Below are 15,386 nucleotides of genomic sequence, written 5' to 3'. Positions count from 1 at the left end.
CCTTTTCCCTTTTCAGTGATTCTGCATATTGCAGCTTCTCTACTCCCTTTACCCCATGTGTCACCACGCCTCCTGTGTCCCCTGCTCACTTACACTAAGTTGGAAGGAAGATCCACATCAGAAGGCTGATGTAAAAAGCAACTCCCTGTTGCAAAGCCAGGGTGGAGCCGTGGACACAGCCCTGACTTTTAAGCCAAATAGACTGGGGCCCAGTTCCCAGGCTTGTCACTTGCTGACTGTGTGGCTTTGGCAATGCTGGTCACTTCTGATTTCCTGATAAGGATTTTGCAGGGCCTGAGAGAGATGGACTGCTATTCTAATTTGATGCCAGACAAATCTGTTTTTCCCTTTGTTTCTTTCAACAGATTTTAATATTTCATGAGAAGGATAGATACAGGCTACAAAAAATTCTGATTTGGCTTTGGCTGTTAAAATAGACGGTTGAAATAAGCCAGTCCCACTAGGTCAAATGTCAAGTGTTTTCTCTGATATGCAGAAGTTAATCCAAAATAAGGGGGAGGATAAAACAAATTTTTTTTTAAATAAAAGAAAGATTGGTGGAGTCAATGAAGGGGAATGAAGAAAGGGAGGAGGAATGGAATAGGAAAGACAGTGGAATGAACGTGACCTAACTTTCCTGTGTACATATATGAATACACCACAGTAAATCTCACCATCATGTACATCCATAAGACACTAATTTTTCAAACAATTTCTGATAGCAGAAAGATCAGTAGATTAGGGGGAAGGGAACGGGGGAAGGGAGGAGGGAAGGGGAGGGGAAGTACTGGGGACCAAATTAGAACAAATTATATTCCATGCTTTTATAATTCTGTCAAGATGAATCCTAATGTTATATATAACTTAGAAAACAATAAAAACTAAAATTTAAAAATAGATGGTTGAAACACTCATGTGAAAAGAATATGCAAAGCCAAGTTCAACGGAGCAGAGTCAATGTCACCCTGAATCCATTCCTAATTGCAACTCTGAGAGTTCAAAGTTAGAGAACAGCTTTTCTAACAAGGTCTTCCAAATTCCAGAAACAATCTATTTATCAAGAATAAAGCTCAGACTCTAAGGACACAATTTTACTGTAACTACAGGAAAAGAAAACAGAATATGTGACGGGGAGGAGGTGAAAGGGCTGTGGCTGAAGGCTGAATAGAAAGAGACATTCAGAGGGAACTATACTGGAGCCCCTGAGGACTTACCCAGCTCCTGACAGGGATCCTAGCATCTTGCCCTTTTGCCACTTGACCTAAAGACAGGAGAGTTGAGACTCAAGGCAATAAAAACATCAGGTGGAGGGGCTGAGGTTGTGGCTTAGCTCAGCGGTAGAGCACTCGCCTAGCATGTGTGGGATGCTGGGTTCAATCCTCAGCACCACATAAAAAATAAAAACAAATAAAAAATAAAGATATTGTGTCCAACTACAACTAAAAATATATATATATTTTTAAAAATCAGGTGGAGTCGAGCACAGTGGTGCATGTCTGTAACCCAGCTACTCGGGAGGCTGGGATTATAGGATCTCACATTTGAGGCCAGTCTGGGCAATTTGGTGAGACCACATCTCAAAATTTTAAGAAAAAGTCAGGTGAAAATTCCAGATGGTGAGAACATCGAGACAGGAGTTGCACCCCGACCTCCAATAGAATGAATGGTGGAGCTTCATCAGTGGAGGAAGAGTGACAGCAGTACTGTGTATGGGAGATCCAGAACTTTCCATGTAGCCCCATCCCAGAAGATTCAGGGCTGCTGAGAAGACCACTAGACCTGAGGTGGGGACAAGAAAGTAGCCTAAAGCGGAGACCTCAAGACAGTAGTAATAACAGAATCCATGGCCAGCAGCAGCAGACATGATGGCCAGGAGCCAAATTCAACTCCTTAAGATTCAGCAATGATCAGAGGCAAGCAGATGCATCAAGAGAAGGGCCTTCACCCATCAGCCTGGAAAACCACGGGCCTCCCCTACAACCAGCCTCCATCACAGGAAGACACAGAGGACGATGGAGAAAACTTGATGGCTGAGAACTGATGAAAAAGAATCTGAGTTCATCTAAAAAACGGTTTTTAACCAGAAGATGCTGGATCACCTGTGACAAGTTGTGCTTTCCCTGGCCCCCCCCGCCATCAGCAAGGTGGGCTTCAGAGCAAGATGAGATCAGGTCTAGACCATCAAGACCTTTACTCGGCTGAACTGCGGTATACATTTTGGACCCCACAGCAATGCCTATCTCCTAGGATTAATCCAACATTTATTAAGTGCGAGACAGCCTCAACCAGTCACTCCACGAATATTAGGTCATTCTCTCCTTCAAGAATGAAACTTCAAGCAGTGGAAGGATTTGGGTGGAAGTGTTTCCTGGTTTCCTTTAACCGTATTATGGCAAGAATGGCCCACTCTGAATATGTATTTCTGCATGCACTCATTCATTCATTTAGCAAACACCAGAAGCCAGGCCCTGTGCTGGCCTCTGGGAAATCGTAATGACTAGGAAAGGGTTCCTGTCCCACAAAGTGAGGGTAAGGCCACAATTACGATTCAGAATTGCAAATGTGATAGACACAGCAGCAAACTGTTTTTGGATGACTTAGTGTGTTGCAGGCACTGTGTGAAATGTCACTTAACACTGACAACAACCCTGTGACCCTAAGTTTTCAGATGAGGACACTGGGCCCCAAGGTTACCTAAGAGACTCTATGGTAGTGCAAATCTAAATAGGAATGAGGAACAGAGGAGACTTTCTGGGATAAGGAATGCCTGAAACTGAGTTCTATGTCATTTTTGCTGAGCACAGAGAAGACAGAAGCATCTGAGCAAAAAGAAGCTTCTGTGGAGAACCGGAGGAGGAGGTTCGCTGTGGCTGGAGGGTGGATTCTGAGCAGAATGCAGAGGAGGTTGGTAATTGGATCTTACCATGGAACCTTCCAGTATTAAACTGAAGTAGCACACAGGTCTGTCCCAGTCCACCCTCCTGCCTCCCCTGGGTACCAATGAAGGGACTGAGATGAGGCCCTGCCATCAGAGGTCGATTCAAAGGGCTGATCCGTCCTGTTCTCTGATGCTTTCATTCCACCTTCGCTGCTCCCAGAGCTGAAGACACAGCACCAGGAGGTAGATCTCACAGAGGTCATGCTCCAGGCTCTTGGGCCTGGCCTTCTCCACCTGAGCTGCGCTGAGGGGCAGCTGACCTCTAGGGGACTTCACTCCTCAGGAGGCTTTGTCTCCTGTTTAGCAAACCTGCCTTCCTGTCACTGCTGTTCATAGGACCTCGATCAGCCTGTGGGGCCTCACGAGACAAATCTGCTCCTTCTTACCGTGGTAACCTTTCACACATTCCAAGAAACCGCCCGCCTTCTCCCTACCTCCAAAGATCCTGCCACTTATGTAAGCTTCCAGGCCAGGTCCGGTAGACACGACCCAGGCGTAGACAAAAGATTGATTAGAAAGGTCTTTAAAGATCCTTCCCATCTTGGGAGCTGATGCCTTGGATGGACCTCACTGCCAAGGCTGCTGAGGTCAGGACCTACAGGTGTGGATCAGGTTGTCCAAGACACAGTCATGACACCTGGCTTCATACCCAGGGCTGTAGCCATGGGAACCCCACAAAATTCCGTAGATCTTCAATGCATGGTGCTGGCTAAGTGGGAGAATTAGGCTTCCCAACTCCACGTAAAGGTCCCCAGAGGATTTTCTTTCTTTTTAATTTGTCCTAAAGTCACAAAGCATCTGGGGTTTGTTGTTGTTGTTGTTGTTTTGGTGCTGGGGATTGAACCCATGGGCCTTAACCACTGAGCCACATCCTCAGGCCCCCCGCCTTTTTTAATATCTTTATTTTGTTTCTTTATTTTTATGTGATGCTGAGGATCAAACCCAGTGCCTCACCCATGAGAGGCAAGCACTCTACCGCTGAGCCACAACCCCAGCCCCTCCCCAGCCGTTTTTTTATATTTTATTTTGAGACAGGGTCTCACTGAGATGCTTAGGGCCTTGCTTAGTTTCTGAGGCTGGCTTTGAACTTGTGATCCTCCTGCCTCAGCCTCCCGAGTCGCTGAAATTACAGGTGTGCACCACCGCACCCAGCTCCACAAAGGATGTGCTTATGAAGAGCAAGGCCCCAGGCCCAATAACTAGCACTAAATAAAAGAAGAAAAGTCACACATAAATACAAGGGGGGTTTGTTTATTATAATATTTATGTTGTCAAAGGTGCAGAGAACCCTTCTCAAACACTGATTAGAAGGAAATGGCTGTCTAGAAGGAAATTCCACAAGATTTTATCTCAACTCTTAACTTTTTATATGCATTTTTGATTCACTCATTTTATACGTATGAAAATTTGCTAAAACAGAAAACACTAAGAATTAGACCAGAAACTTTGCAACTGATAGAAGAGAACATAGACCCAACACTCCAACATATCGGCACAGGCACCGACTTCCTTAACTTCCTGAAGTGCAAGAAATAAAGCCAAAAATTAATAAGCAAGATGGCATCAAACTGAAAACTTCTGCACACACAGCAAAGGAAACAATTCAGAGCATGACTAGAGGCCTACAGAATGGGAGACTTTTGCCAGCTGCTCCTCAGATAGGGCATTAATATTCCAAGTATATGAAGAACACAAAAAACTTAACACCAAAAAAAAAAAATAACCCAATCAATAGATGGGCAAAAAACTAAATAGACATTTCTCAAAAGAAGAAATACAAATAACCAATAAATATATGGAAAAAATTTTTCAATATCCTAGAAATCAAAGGACTGCCAATCAAAACTACACTGAGATTTCATCTCACCCCAGTTAGAATGGCAATCATCAAGAATACAAATAATAAAAATAAATGCTGGTGAGGATGTGGGGGAAAGGTACACTTCTACCTTGACAGCGAGACTGAAAATTAGTACAACCACTGTGGAAAACAGAGTGGAGATTCCTCAAAAAAACTAGGAATGGAACCACTGTATGACCCAGCTATCCCATTCCTGGGTGTTTATTCAAATGAACTAAACCCTGCTCTGTCAGTATACTGATACAGCAACATTAATGTTTATAGCAGCTCAATTCACAATAGCCATTAGGGAACAAGCCAGGTTCCCCAGCAACAGATGAATGGATATGGAAAATGTGGTATATATACACAGTGAAGTATTAACTATGAAGAAGAATGGAATTATGGCATTTGCTGGGAAATGGATGGAACTAGAGAATCAAGGGTCAAATGCTTCCTGAATGCAGAAGCTGGATCAAAGTATGGGAAAATAAAGGGGTGTAATCCCAAGAAAATAGAAGAGAGATCAATGGAATAGACAAAGGGGAGGGAGGGGGGGAAAGGAAAAGGGAAAGACTGCGGAATAAAATTGACTAAATTGTGCCATGTACATATGTGAATACATCAGAGTGGATCTCACCTTTATGTACATCTATAAAGCACTAATTTAAATAACAGTAAATAAATAGAATGAAGACCAGTAGAGTAGAGGAAGGAGAATGGGAGAGGGAAGGAAGAGGGGATTGAAAGAAGTACTGGGGACTAAAGTAGAGCAAATTATAGTCCATGCATGTATGATTAGGTCAAAATGAACTCCACTCTTATAAGTAACTATAATGCATTAATAAAAACATTAATTGGAACGTCTTCAAGATCAGGTTACTGCAAGAGATGCCGCAGCCTTGCAGAGAGTCAAATCAGAAATGACCTAATGTCAATCAACAAGAGTAGTTTAGCTAGAGTGACAGGTAGCTGTCCTGTGGAATGTTATGCAGTCATTAAATGGTGAATAAGATGAATAACTAATGGCATAGAAGAAAAGTTCTTGACACCTCAGCGTATTAATTCAAAAAGTGCAAAATCAACTCATTATGTCAACAGTCAGGACGGTGGGAAGTGTTGCCAGGGAGCGTCTGGAGGAGGCCCTGCGGTGCTCTGGAGCGCTGGTCGTGTCCGTTTCTTGATTTGAGGACCAGTTGCATAGATGTGCTCAGTTGTTTTTTTAATTCCTCAAGCTACTGACCCATAATTGGTCCATTTTTTTTGTCTGTATATCAGGTTTCCAAAGAAGATATTCAAAGACATGTTAATCTTAAAAAGGGATATTAACATATTTGACTCCAGTTTTGCAAGAAAAAGAGAGAGAGTGTGTGTGTGTGTGTGTGTATTGTGATGTGTGTGTGTGTGCTCTGTAGAGAGAGAGATTAGGAGGATGAATACAAGCATTGAAAGCTCTTAGAATTATTGAAACCAAAATGTTAACAGTGGTATTACGTGTCCGTTGGAATGTTCTCACCTATACATTAGTTATCTCTCACCATGAAATGAATAATTCCAAAATGCAGCAGCTTGAGATAGCAAATCCCATCTCAGTGTCCATGGATCAGGAATCTAGGAGTGGCTTCTCTGGATATTTCTGGTTCAAGGTTTCCCACGAGGCTGCAGTCATCCAAAGGTTTGACTGGGGCTGGAGAGCTGCTTCCAAGCCCTCTCCTGTAGCTGCTGGCAGGAGGCTGGACCTCCATCCCACCTGGGCCTCCCATAAGACTGCTGAGAACATGTCATCTGACTTCCCCAAGAACAAGAGATCTGAGAAAGGGGGGCACAAGGAAAAGAGAGAGAAACCAAGAGAGACACTGCAGAATTTTATAGCCTAATCCTAGAAGTGAGCTATCCCCACTGCCTCTGTCTTCTGCAGTCACACGGACCAACCAGCTACAAGTGGGAGGCTACTACCCAAGGGTGTGCATGTCAAGTGGCAGGGTCACTGGGGGGCCTCTCACTGGCTGGTGACACATGGGATTTCTTTCCATTCTGAATTTCCCAAATTTTTCACCATGAATATATTTTATGTATAAAATTATAAGAGAAAGCTACTAGACTAACTGCTGACAAGGGCACTTGCTTAGCCCCTTTGTTGCTATTGGAGCTTCTCTCACCTCCTCCTGGTTCCTTTCCCAATCCTACTTAACTCCATTCTTGCAGCCTGGCGAAGCGTGTTTTTTTTTTTTTTTTTCTTCAGCCTGGACCTCTGGCACCATCTAGTGGCAGCCTCCAAAACCACCACCTTCAGCTGACATTTGCCCAACTTTTGGGTCAGACCTCACCTGCATGCAAGAGGGTGACTTTGATAGGATGCAACAGGTAAAGCCCACGATCGATCTCTTTTCCCACATGGGCCATAGAGATTCTCCACATTCATCCTCACAATACCAAGGACTTGTGAAATCCCAGAATGGGTAGGAGGGCTGTCACAAGTTTGAGGAATGGGAACCTAAAGCCCTTCTGCACTGACTGCTCATTCCTCTGGCTCCCCAGATGCCAGCCAGGCCCTGAGCCCTCGCAGACCACGCTCAGCCAGAAGCAGAAAAGTGGTCCCTTGTTTCTTATCACATTTCAGCTCATAATCTAGTATCCAAAACTTTTCATTTTTAGCAAGCTGCTAGCAACACGGGGTGCTCAAAAAACAGAGATGGTTCACACACATCTAAAGAATTTGACAAAATTTCACTATTTTAAGATATGTTGTAGCTTTGGGTTTTGAGGCAAGGGGGAAAATAGACTATGTGTTTTGTTGTTGTTGTTGTTGTTGTTTTGCATTGGTTTGACTTTAGTACTAAGGACTGAAACCAGTGAGCTACATCTCCGGTCCATTTTTCTTTTCTTTTCATTTTTTCTAAAGATAGGGTCTGATCTCACTAAGTTGCTGAGGGTCTAAGTTGCTGAGGCTAGCCTTGAACTTGTGATCAGTCTCCCACGTTGCTGCGATTACAAATGAGTGCCACTACACCCAGCCAAGTTTTTAACTAGTTATGATGATGATGATGTACTCTATGCTTAGTTGGAGAAATTAGAAAATATAGGCAAGTAAAAATAAAAGCCACTCACAATCCTATTGTTAACATTACTCTAGAATTGTCTCTTTTTCCTCCTATGTATTCAATTTTTAATGAGATTATTTTCTACTTAGAGTTCTGTACGTTGCTTTTCTCAGTTAAGCCTGACAGGTGATCATTTGATTGCTCCTTCCCATGATAGCTCCGTCTCTAGGTTATACCCAGGCCATCTTAATTAAACTAAGTGCAAGTATTCAGAAGACACTTGAATGCTGTGTTATTTTGGTCAGGTTAGCCTGGTTTTATACAAAATACACAGATAACATGTAGTGAGAGTCTGAAGGTTTCTTGCGTCCTCCTACCAATAGTGTACGCACCAGAGCTGTGGGACAACTTTGGCCTGGCACAACAGGAAGAGTACAGACACTGCCCCCACCACCAGCCCAAGTGTGGTCACTGCAGGAAGCTCAGGATCTACCTACAACAGGATCTTTAGTGATGGCCAGATGATATCAGGGCCAAAACTTACCCATGGGAAGCTGCCCTTTAGCAGTCTGAGTGTAAATGTAAATTAACAAGATGCCACACCACTTCCACCACCCTGGACAAGCGGCAGTTTCTGCACTCCCAACACTCAAGGAACACTTCAGTTCTCTGCCACCTAGTGCTGACCACAAGAAGAAATGGTCTGTGGTTTCCACTCCACCCCTTGAGGTGGAGGGAGAATCCAGGTGAAGGGAAAGTTTGGGACTTCCTACTTTGCACCAGTCAGTGTACCGCCACATATCCAGAAGGATCTTCTTTTTTTTTTTTTTTTTTTAATATTTTGTTTTAGTTATCATTGGACACAATACCTTTATCTCATTTTGTTATGTGGTACTGAGGATTGAACCTAGCACCCCACACATGCTAGGTGAGCGCTCTACCGCTGAGCCACAACCCCAGCCCCCAGAAGGATCTTCTTAAAAGCAAAATACTTTCTACCCTCAACCAGCACACTTATATTTGGAATGACTTATGCCTAATCAGAAAAAAATGGTTCAATAGTCCTTGGACTGACCTGGACATACTAAGGGACAATGTGCATGGAACTGACCTTATTTCACCCACTGTTTCGCATCCATGACTCGGGAGTCTAGTTATTTTGCACATAGCAAGCAGGCCAACATTTAGGCATGGCCCCCAGAAAGGCTGGAGGAGAGAATGAGGAGAGGGACAGAGGCGGGAGGGAGTGGGGGGGGGGGCAAACTCCTGACCTGCCCCCATCAATGCCTGCTGAGAGTCTGGGGGGACCTAAGACCAGGGAAACGTGTCTCCCACTGAAAGTGCCACAGCATGCCCTGCTCAGTGTTGCAAACTGTTATCCTGTGTCCACATTAACAGGACTGTACCTTCTGCCTGTGTCTGGTGTTATCTTTCATGCTATGGTCACTCGTGTGACCACCATGCACTTCCCCTCACAAGAAAACAGTGAACTAGAGAGGCTGAGGCAGAAGGATCACAAGTTCAAGACCAGCCTCAGCGACTTATCAAACTTCTGTCTCAAAATAAAAAACAAAAATGATTGGGAATGTAGCTTGGTAGTTAAGCAACCCTGGGTTCAGTTACCAGTATCAAAAAAAAGAAAGAAAAAAATACTGAAGGTAAAATTCTGTGTGCGTGTGTGTGTGTGTGTATACGCCCACCTATCCACCTACACACACACACACACACACACACACACACACCTGTGCAATGGTTTAAAGGCAAGACCGTTTTAATCACTTACCTATTTCCATTACATGCTACCGCCTCGTGGCACCAGGCCTCTGCCTGCACGATCCTGCTCTCCCAGCCACCCCCCAAACCTTCCTGTTCCCCAGCAAAGCCTGCACTTTCATGCCCTCCACCTCTCCCTTTTACCCCGCTGCTAAAACTCTGTATCTTTAGACTCCACTTCAATACCACTGTACTCGTATCTCCCCCACATCCCTGGTACCCCTTCCTTTACACCTCCTCAACACCTCTGGCAGGTTGAGCCTGGGGTTCACTGGCTTCCGCGACACACAGGCCCAGGCCCCTCCTCCTAGGCTATCTCCCCCATAAGGGAGGGCTCCTGCTCATTCCTCGCCTCCCCACATGCACAAACTCTCTCTCCTCTCCTCTCTTCCCCCAGAGCAGGGTGGGTGTGGAGTGTGGGTCAGAGAGCTCTCCCCTAACAGCTATTGAGTGAAAATGGAGAGTTGCTACGTGGAGACGTGAAATCCCACATTTCCCCATATTTTCACACTCTAACCTACTGAAGACGTGGTTTAAGTGTGTTTCTTGTTCATCCCTTCTTATCAAAATGTAAACCCCACAGAGGCAGAGATCCTAGTCTGTTTCGTTTCTGCTGAATCCTCAGTCTCTGAGCTGTGGCACCTGCCCCACAGCAAGCACTCTATCGGTCACTGCGGCATGAATCTGTCTCACAACAGAAGCATCTTAACATGCCAGCAATTTGGAGATCCCCAAATCCATCAACAAATGAGTAAAAATCCCGAGAGCAAAAAAAATAAAAGTAAGAATCCTGGGAGCCAGGTGTGGTGGCACCGGCCTGTAAACCCAGCAACTTGGGAGGAGGAGTTGGGAAGATCAAGAGTTCAAGGCCAGCCTTGGTGACTTAGCAAGACTCTGTTTCAAAATAAAAGTCAATAAATAAAAACCCCGGGGACTTGCCCAAGGCCTGCATGCCTCCACCAAGCAGGTACCTACCCATCTGCGATCCATGCATCTGAACCTCTGAGAACCCACAGCCATGTCATCTGAGCCTCGTCTTCACTAAATCACCTAGCATGTGTTATGGGCTGAACTGTGTCCCCTTAAAATTCATATATTGGAGACCTAACCTCCAGTACCTCAGAGGGTGACTGCATTTGGAGATGGGATCTTTAAAGAGGGAATTCAAGTAAAATGAGGTAATATGGGCCCTAATCCAGTGTGACTGGAGTCCTTAAAAGAGATTAAACAGAGACATGCACAGAGGGACAACCATGTCAGGACACAGGGAGAAGCCAGCCAAGGAAAGAGGCCTGCTGACATCTCGACCTCTGACCTTTAGCCTCCAGAATTGTGAGAAAATAAATTCTTGTTACTTAAACTACGCAGCCTGTGGTATTTGTAATGGCAGCCTTAGAAAACTAACTCTGTGTGGAAAATCCCAAAGGGAATCATGTTTTTGACGGGAGGGGGTTGTTTATTTGTTTTATGTTGTTGTTTTTTTAAGCCTACCCCAGCCAAATATAAGCCAATAAACTGCTTGGTAAATAGTGTGAACATGAAGTAAAGAGAGAGGGGGAAATAAAAGAAAGAAACAAAGGCATAATGTGTTGACATTTTGTATATTTGGTATTTGTAAGTCTTTAAAAAAAATTTTCAGGCCATTTTTTCCTTAAAAAAAAAAGCAACCAACAGCAATACTCTGTACAAGTATAACAAACATTAAAAATATGCATCATTCCAAAATAGTTACAAGAAAATTACAGTTTAGAGTCCACATCAACATGTCCTATTCATATGTGCCCCCAAGGGAGAAAAAGCTACAGTATGTTAAACACACAACTGCTACACAGTAGTCTGAAAACTCAGAAACTTGGACTTTTGAGGCAAATCAACATCAGTCACCAAGACTTTGTTTAGCTCATCAAGCGCAATCAAGCATTTCAAAAAAATAAAATAAAATAAAATAAAAATCAAGCTTTTTCATCCCACATGAAATACAAATATGCATAGTTGACCCCACCCCACCCCCACACCCGAGAGCCTCTGACTTTGCCAAGTACAAATCCAGTGGAGTCAATTATGTCCAAGTCTGGTTGGAGGTCACAATGTGGCCATGGGGAACAGACACCAAATGTCACTTCCCACTGGTGCCAGTCATTACTAGATTCAACTTTGGAGGCAAAATGTTTTTGCTCTTGGGAGAAGATATTAATGGCCCAAACCCCTCAAACCAGCTGGTCACCAATCTATAGCCCTTTCATGAACAGCAAATCCACACTGGCTGCTTTTCTATGTGCAACTGTCAAAATACTGAGCAGGGAGCACAAACCATCCTCACGGTCCCAATGGACTCTCCAAATTCTAGTTCATTGTTCCTGGGAGGGCTTGGGACAGAAGCTCAGGGCACCGTGGTCTTACATCAGACCCGCCCCCAGCCTGTCCTTACTATTTACACATTCATCTTCCCTTTCCAATGACAGTGCTATAAATACACTGGCCACCCCCAGTGGCCTGGTCCCCAGTCCTTCCCAGGCTGCAGAGCATCATCATGACCTTCGTGTGACCTACCCATTTGGAATTCCAGACCTCTCCATCTCAAGCCTTCCTCCTAGGAGCAGGGTGACGTTGGAGAGTGGCTTGCTGGGGCTGTTGCCCAACTATTTCCCAAGCTCACGTCAGGCAGGGGAAGGAGGGTCTCTGTGCTTTGCAATTTTTACACAAGATGTTTACAATTATGTTGACTTAATCTTTTGAGGGACTCTGATATTCTAAAGGACATTTTTAGGGGTAAGTCTTTCCTCTGATTTTTCCGTGGCAGCAGTGCAGACAGAGCAGGGCTTAGAAACTACATGGGATTTGATACTTCAGGCCCCCACCATGAGTGGGAAAGGTGTGGCCCACAGAGTGGCTATTGGGACAGGGAGCTCTGAATGGTGCCTGGGACTCTCCGCAGCCTGCATGACTTGGGGACAGATCAGTGTGAAGGTGCCGGAGCAACAGACCCAAAACCAGCTCCACCCCAAACCCAGGGATGGTGTGGCTTTCCTGGTCCCCACCTACAGAGCCACAGCCCTCTGTGACATGGAGTTAGGAGGGCCCAACCTGGCCTGTCCACCTCATGCTTGAAAGCCTGATACTGAATGGACTGCTTACTACCTAAGAATGCAAAGGATTCAGCAAAAAGTGCAATTTCCATTTGAGAAGCAAACTCTCCCCAAATCATGACACCACCATGACCTCTCCTTTTAATCCTTTCAGTACCTCACAGGGAAAGGGGGACAAAAGACATACAGCATGAAACCTCTGAACCACATCGAGGGCTTTCAGTACATTGAGGTTCATCCTATATCACCCTAAAATACCCACTAACATGTCCAGTCGCTTCTCAAAGTGCCAGTGAGGTGAGGAACATGGCAGCATCGGGAGGCAGGATCCCTCGGGCCCACAGTGACCAGGGAGGCAGAGAAGTCCCCGCTCTCGTTCTCAACAGGACACATGGTCCTGAGTGTGCAGCAGGATGTGTTACTGTGGGACACGGCCACAGGACTCCAAGGACTCAGTGATTCCTTCATAAGACCTTGTATACTTCATTGCCTATTGGAAAACAAACTCGAAACTTCTTCAAAATGTAACCTGAGCCACAATATAAAACAAACAAATCCTTTCATGTTAATGCCTTGAGAAGTTTACAGATGATGTACCCATAAAGTAAATCCACATAAATCCTGAAATTCTTGGTGAATACACACCTGAAGCCAAAAAAAAAAAAATCAATCTACATTAAAAATCAAAGTAATTACAGCAGCAGTATAGTGAAAAGAGGTTTTAAAAATAATAATTACATCTTTGATACAAATCAGACTTTGTACACCTCAATTCATAGGAATGACTGTTTTAAGAGTTTAGTATTTATATGTACAGTAGATACCGATATGTGTCACTGCAGATAGGGACTAAAGCCAGTGGACTTTGGGGGAGGGGGATTCATCTGACACTGAATTCACACCGAAGTGTTCACAGATTGCCACACTTTTAAACACACACACACACACATACACAGACATACGACACACATAAAATGCCAACCTGAGTAAAACATTACTAAAAACCCAGAGCATCATGAATCACTAAGTCACATATTGCACCTTTAAATAATCCTTCTTACCAAAGACAGAAATGAGAAAAGGGTTGAGACAGGGACAAGGAAAGGATTTATGTCACCGTAGGATTCCTCTGCTTCTCCCATCCCCATCCGCAGAAATTCTCACTGTGATATTTTAGTTTCCATTCTCACCCAACCAATGGGCTAAAAATGTTGCCAACAGAAGTCTTTGGAGAAAACTGGGAGGGAAAAAAAAATAAAAGCAAGAAAGAAATGGAGCACAGATGTACGTGGGGGGAGGGAGGGAGCAAAGAGAGGCCTCCTCAGTTGGGTGAGAACAGGAATGTGAGCGAGAAGGCGAACCTCGGATGCTAAACTATTGTTTAAATATTCCACATACTCCAATTATGAGATTCGATACAAAAATAGAGATATCTACTGAGTTTTGCCTGTGGAAGCATAATTCAGAAAAGGCACATGTTCAAATAGAAAACTTATGCGGAAGAGGCACCGCATCCCCCTCCCTACACAATTATCACCCACAATTATGTATTTTCCATCAGCTAGATTCCAAGATACAGTAGGTAAAAATAGACCTCTGATACTTAAAATATATTCAACCCAACACAATCCTGGCTTTAGCATGTGAATCATATAAAATAGTCTCTTTAAAAAAAAAAAAGAAAGAAAAGAAAAGAAAGAAAAAGAAACCTGTTTTGAAAAAGAAAAAAAAAATCATAGCTCACTTTTCCTGATTTTCCACAATTCTCAAAGAAAATAAAAAAGTGAACTCATCCCATTGGTAACAGGAATGCAGTTGATTTGCTCACCCCCATCCACAGCCCCTGAAAGCCCCAGCTTCTCATCTGCCACGTTTGACATGCGCAGCTTCACACCCTCCAGAGTAGTTCTAACAGAACAGAACACAGAATTGAGATAAGAGACGTATGAAGACATGTCAACATCGGGGCGTTTTCCTCTGCTGTGGGTGCGTCAGTCTGGTTAACTTCAAAAAGGATCTGCTTTGGAATTAGGCAATGTAACCATTTGTTTTTCCAAACATGCTCACTGGCTCAAGGTTTTCATAGATTGTCATTGCAGTCATATTCTGGTAGATGAGATTGACTTTGGAGTCTTTCTGGGATCTGATAATATCCAAAACACACTGATTGAGGAAAACATACTGGTCCTGAGAGAGAAAAGGAGAGAGCCAATGAGCACAGGTCCCAAGATTAGCACCCAAACTACTTTCCAATACATCATCCCTGTCACCAACCACCCAAACTCCACCCCACCCAATGGCAAGCAGCGAACAGGTTTTAAGAGATTCACAACATTCTGGTAAAATCTGAAACCCCAGACAGCAATATTTCTGCATCAGTGATTCTCAACCAGAGAGGCACATTCCCCCCTGCCCTCCCCATGGACACATATCGGAATCCTGGGGAAAGGGAGGATGTGGAGGAGATAATGCACAGATGTCCAAAAAAATAACAAGCCCAGCAAGATTTCCTGGGCTCGGGAAGCTGCGCAGCAAAAGTAAATCATAATTCTCAAGATAGAAGATGGGATAAAGGAGTGATCAGGTGAAAAGCAGTGAGAACCACATCAGGATATGCAGGTAGCCATGGGGGAAAAAAAGAGAGAGAGAGAGAGAGACAGAGAGAGAGAGAGAGAGAGAGAAAGGACTAGGTTGTGGCTCAGTGGTAG

General features: G+C 44.2%; 1 protein-coding gene across 1 annotated transcript in view; it reads right to left on the bottom strand.

Moving 5' to 3' along the window:
* Positions 1–11,183: 11,183 nt before the first annotated feature.
* Positions 11,184–15,386, bottom strand: part of PTPRJ (protein tyrosine phosphatase receptor type J) — a 196,857-nt gene continuing 192,654 nt past the window's right edge. The window contains exon 31 of the mRNA XM_081279725.1: positions 11,184–14,865. Within this exon, the coding sequence (XP_081135851.1) occupies positions 14,707–14,865 (159 nt within the window). The 3' untranslated portion in view covers positions 11,184–14,706. The remainder of the gene's footprint in view (positions 14,866–15,386) is intronic.

The sequence above is a fragment of the Spermophilus citellus genome, assembly GCF_964194105.1.
Source record: "Spermophilus citellus genome assembly, chromosome: 2".
Lineage (NCBI taxonomy): Eukaryota > Metazoa > Chordata > Mammalia > Rodentia > Sciuridae > Spermophilus > Spermophilus citellus.
Note: the sequence above shows the minus strand (reverse complement) of the source record. Positions and strands in the feature narration are given on the sequence as shown.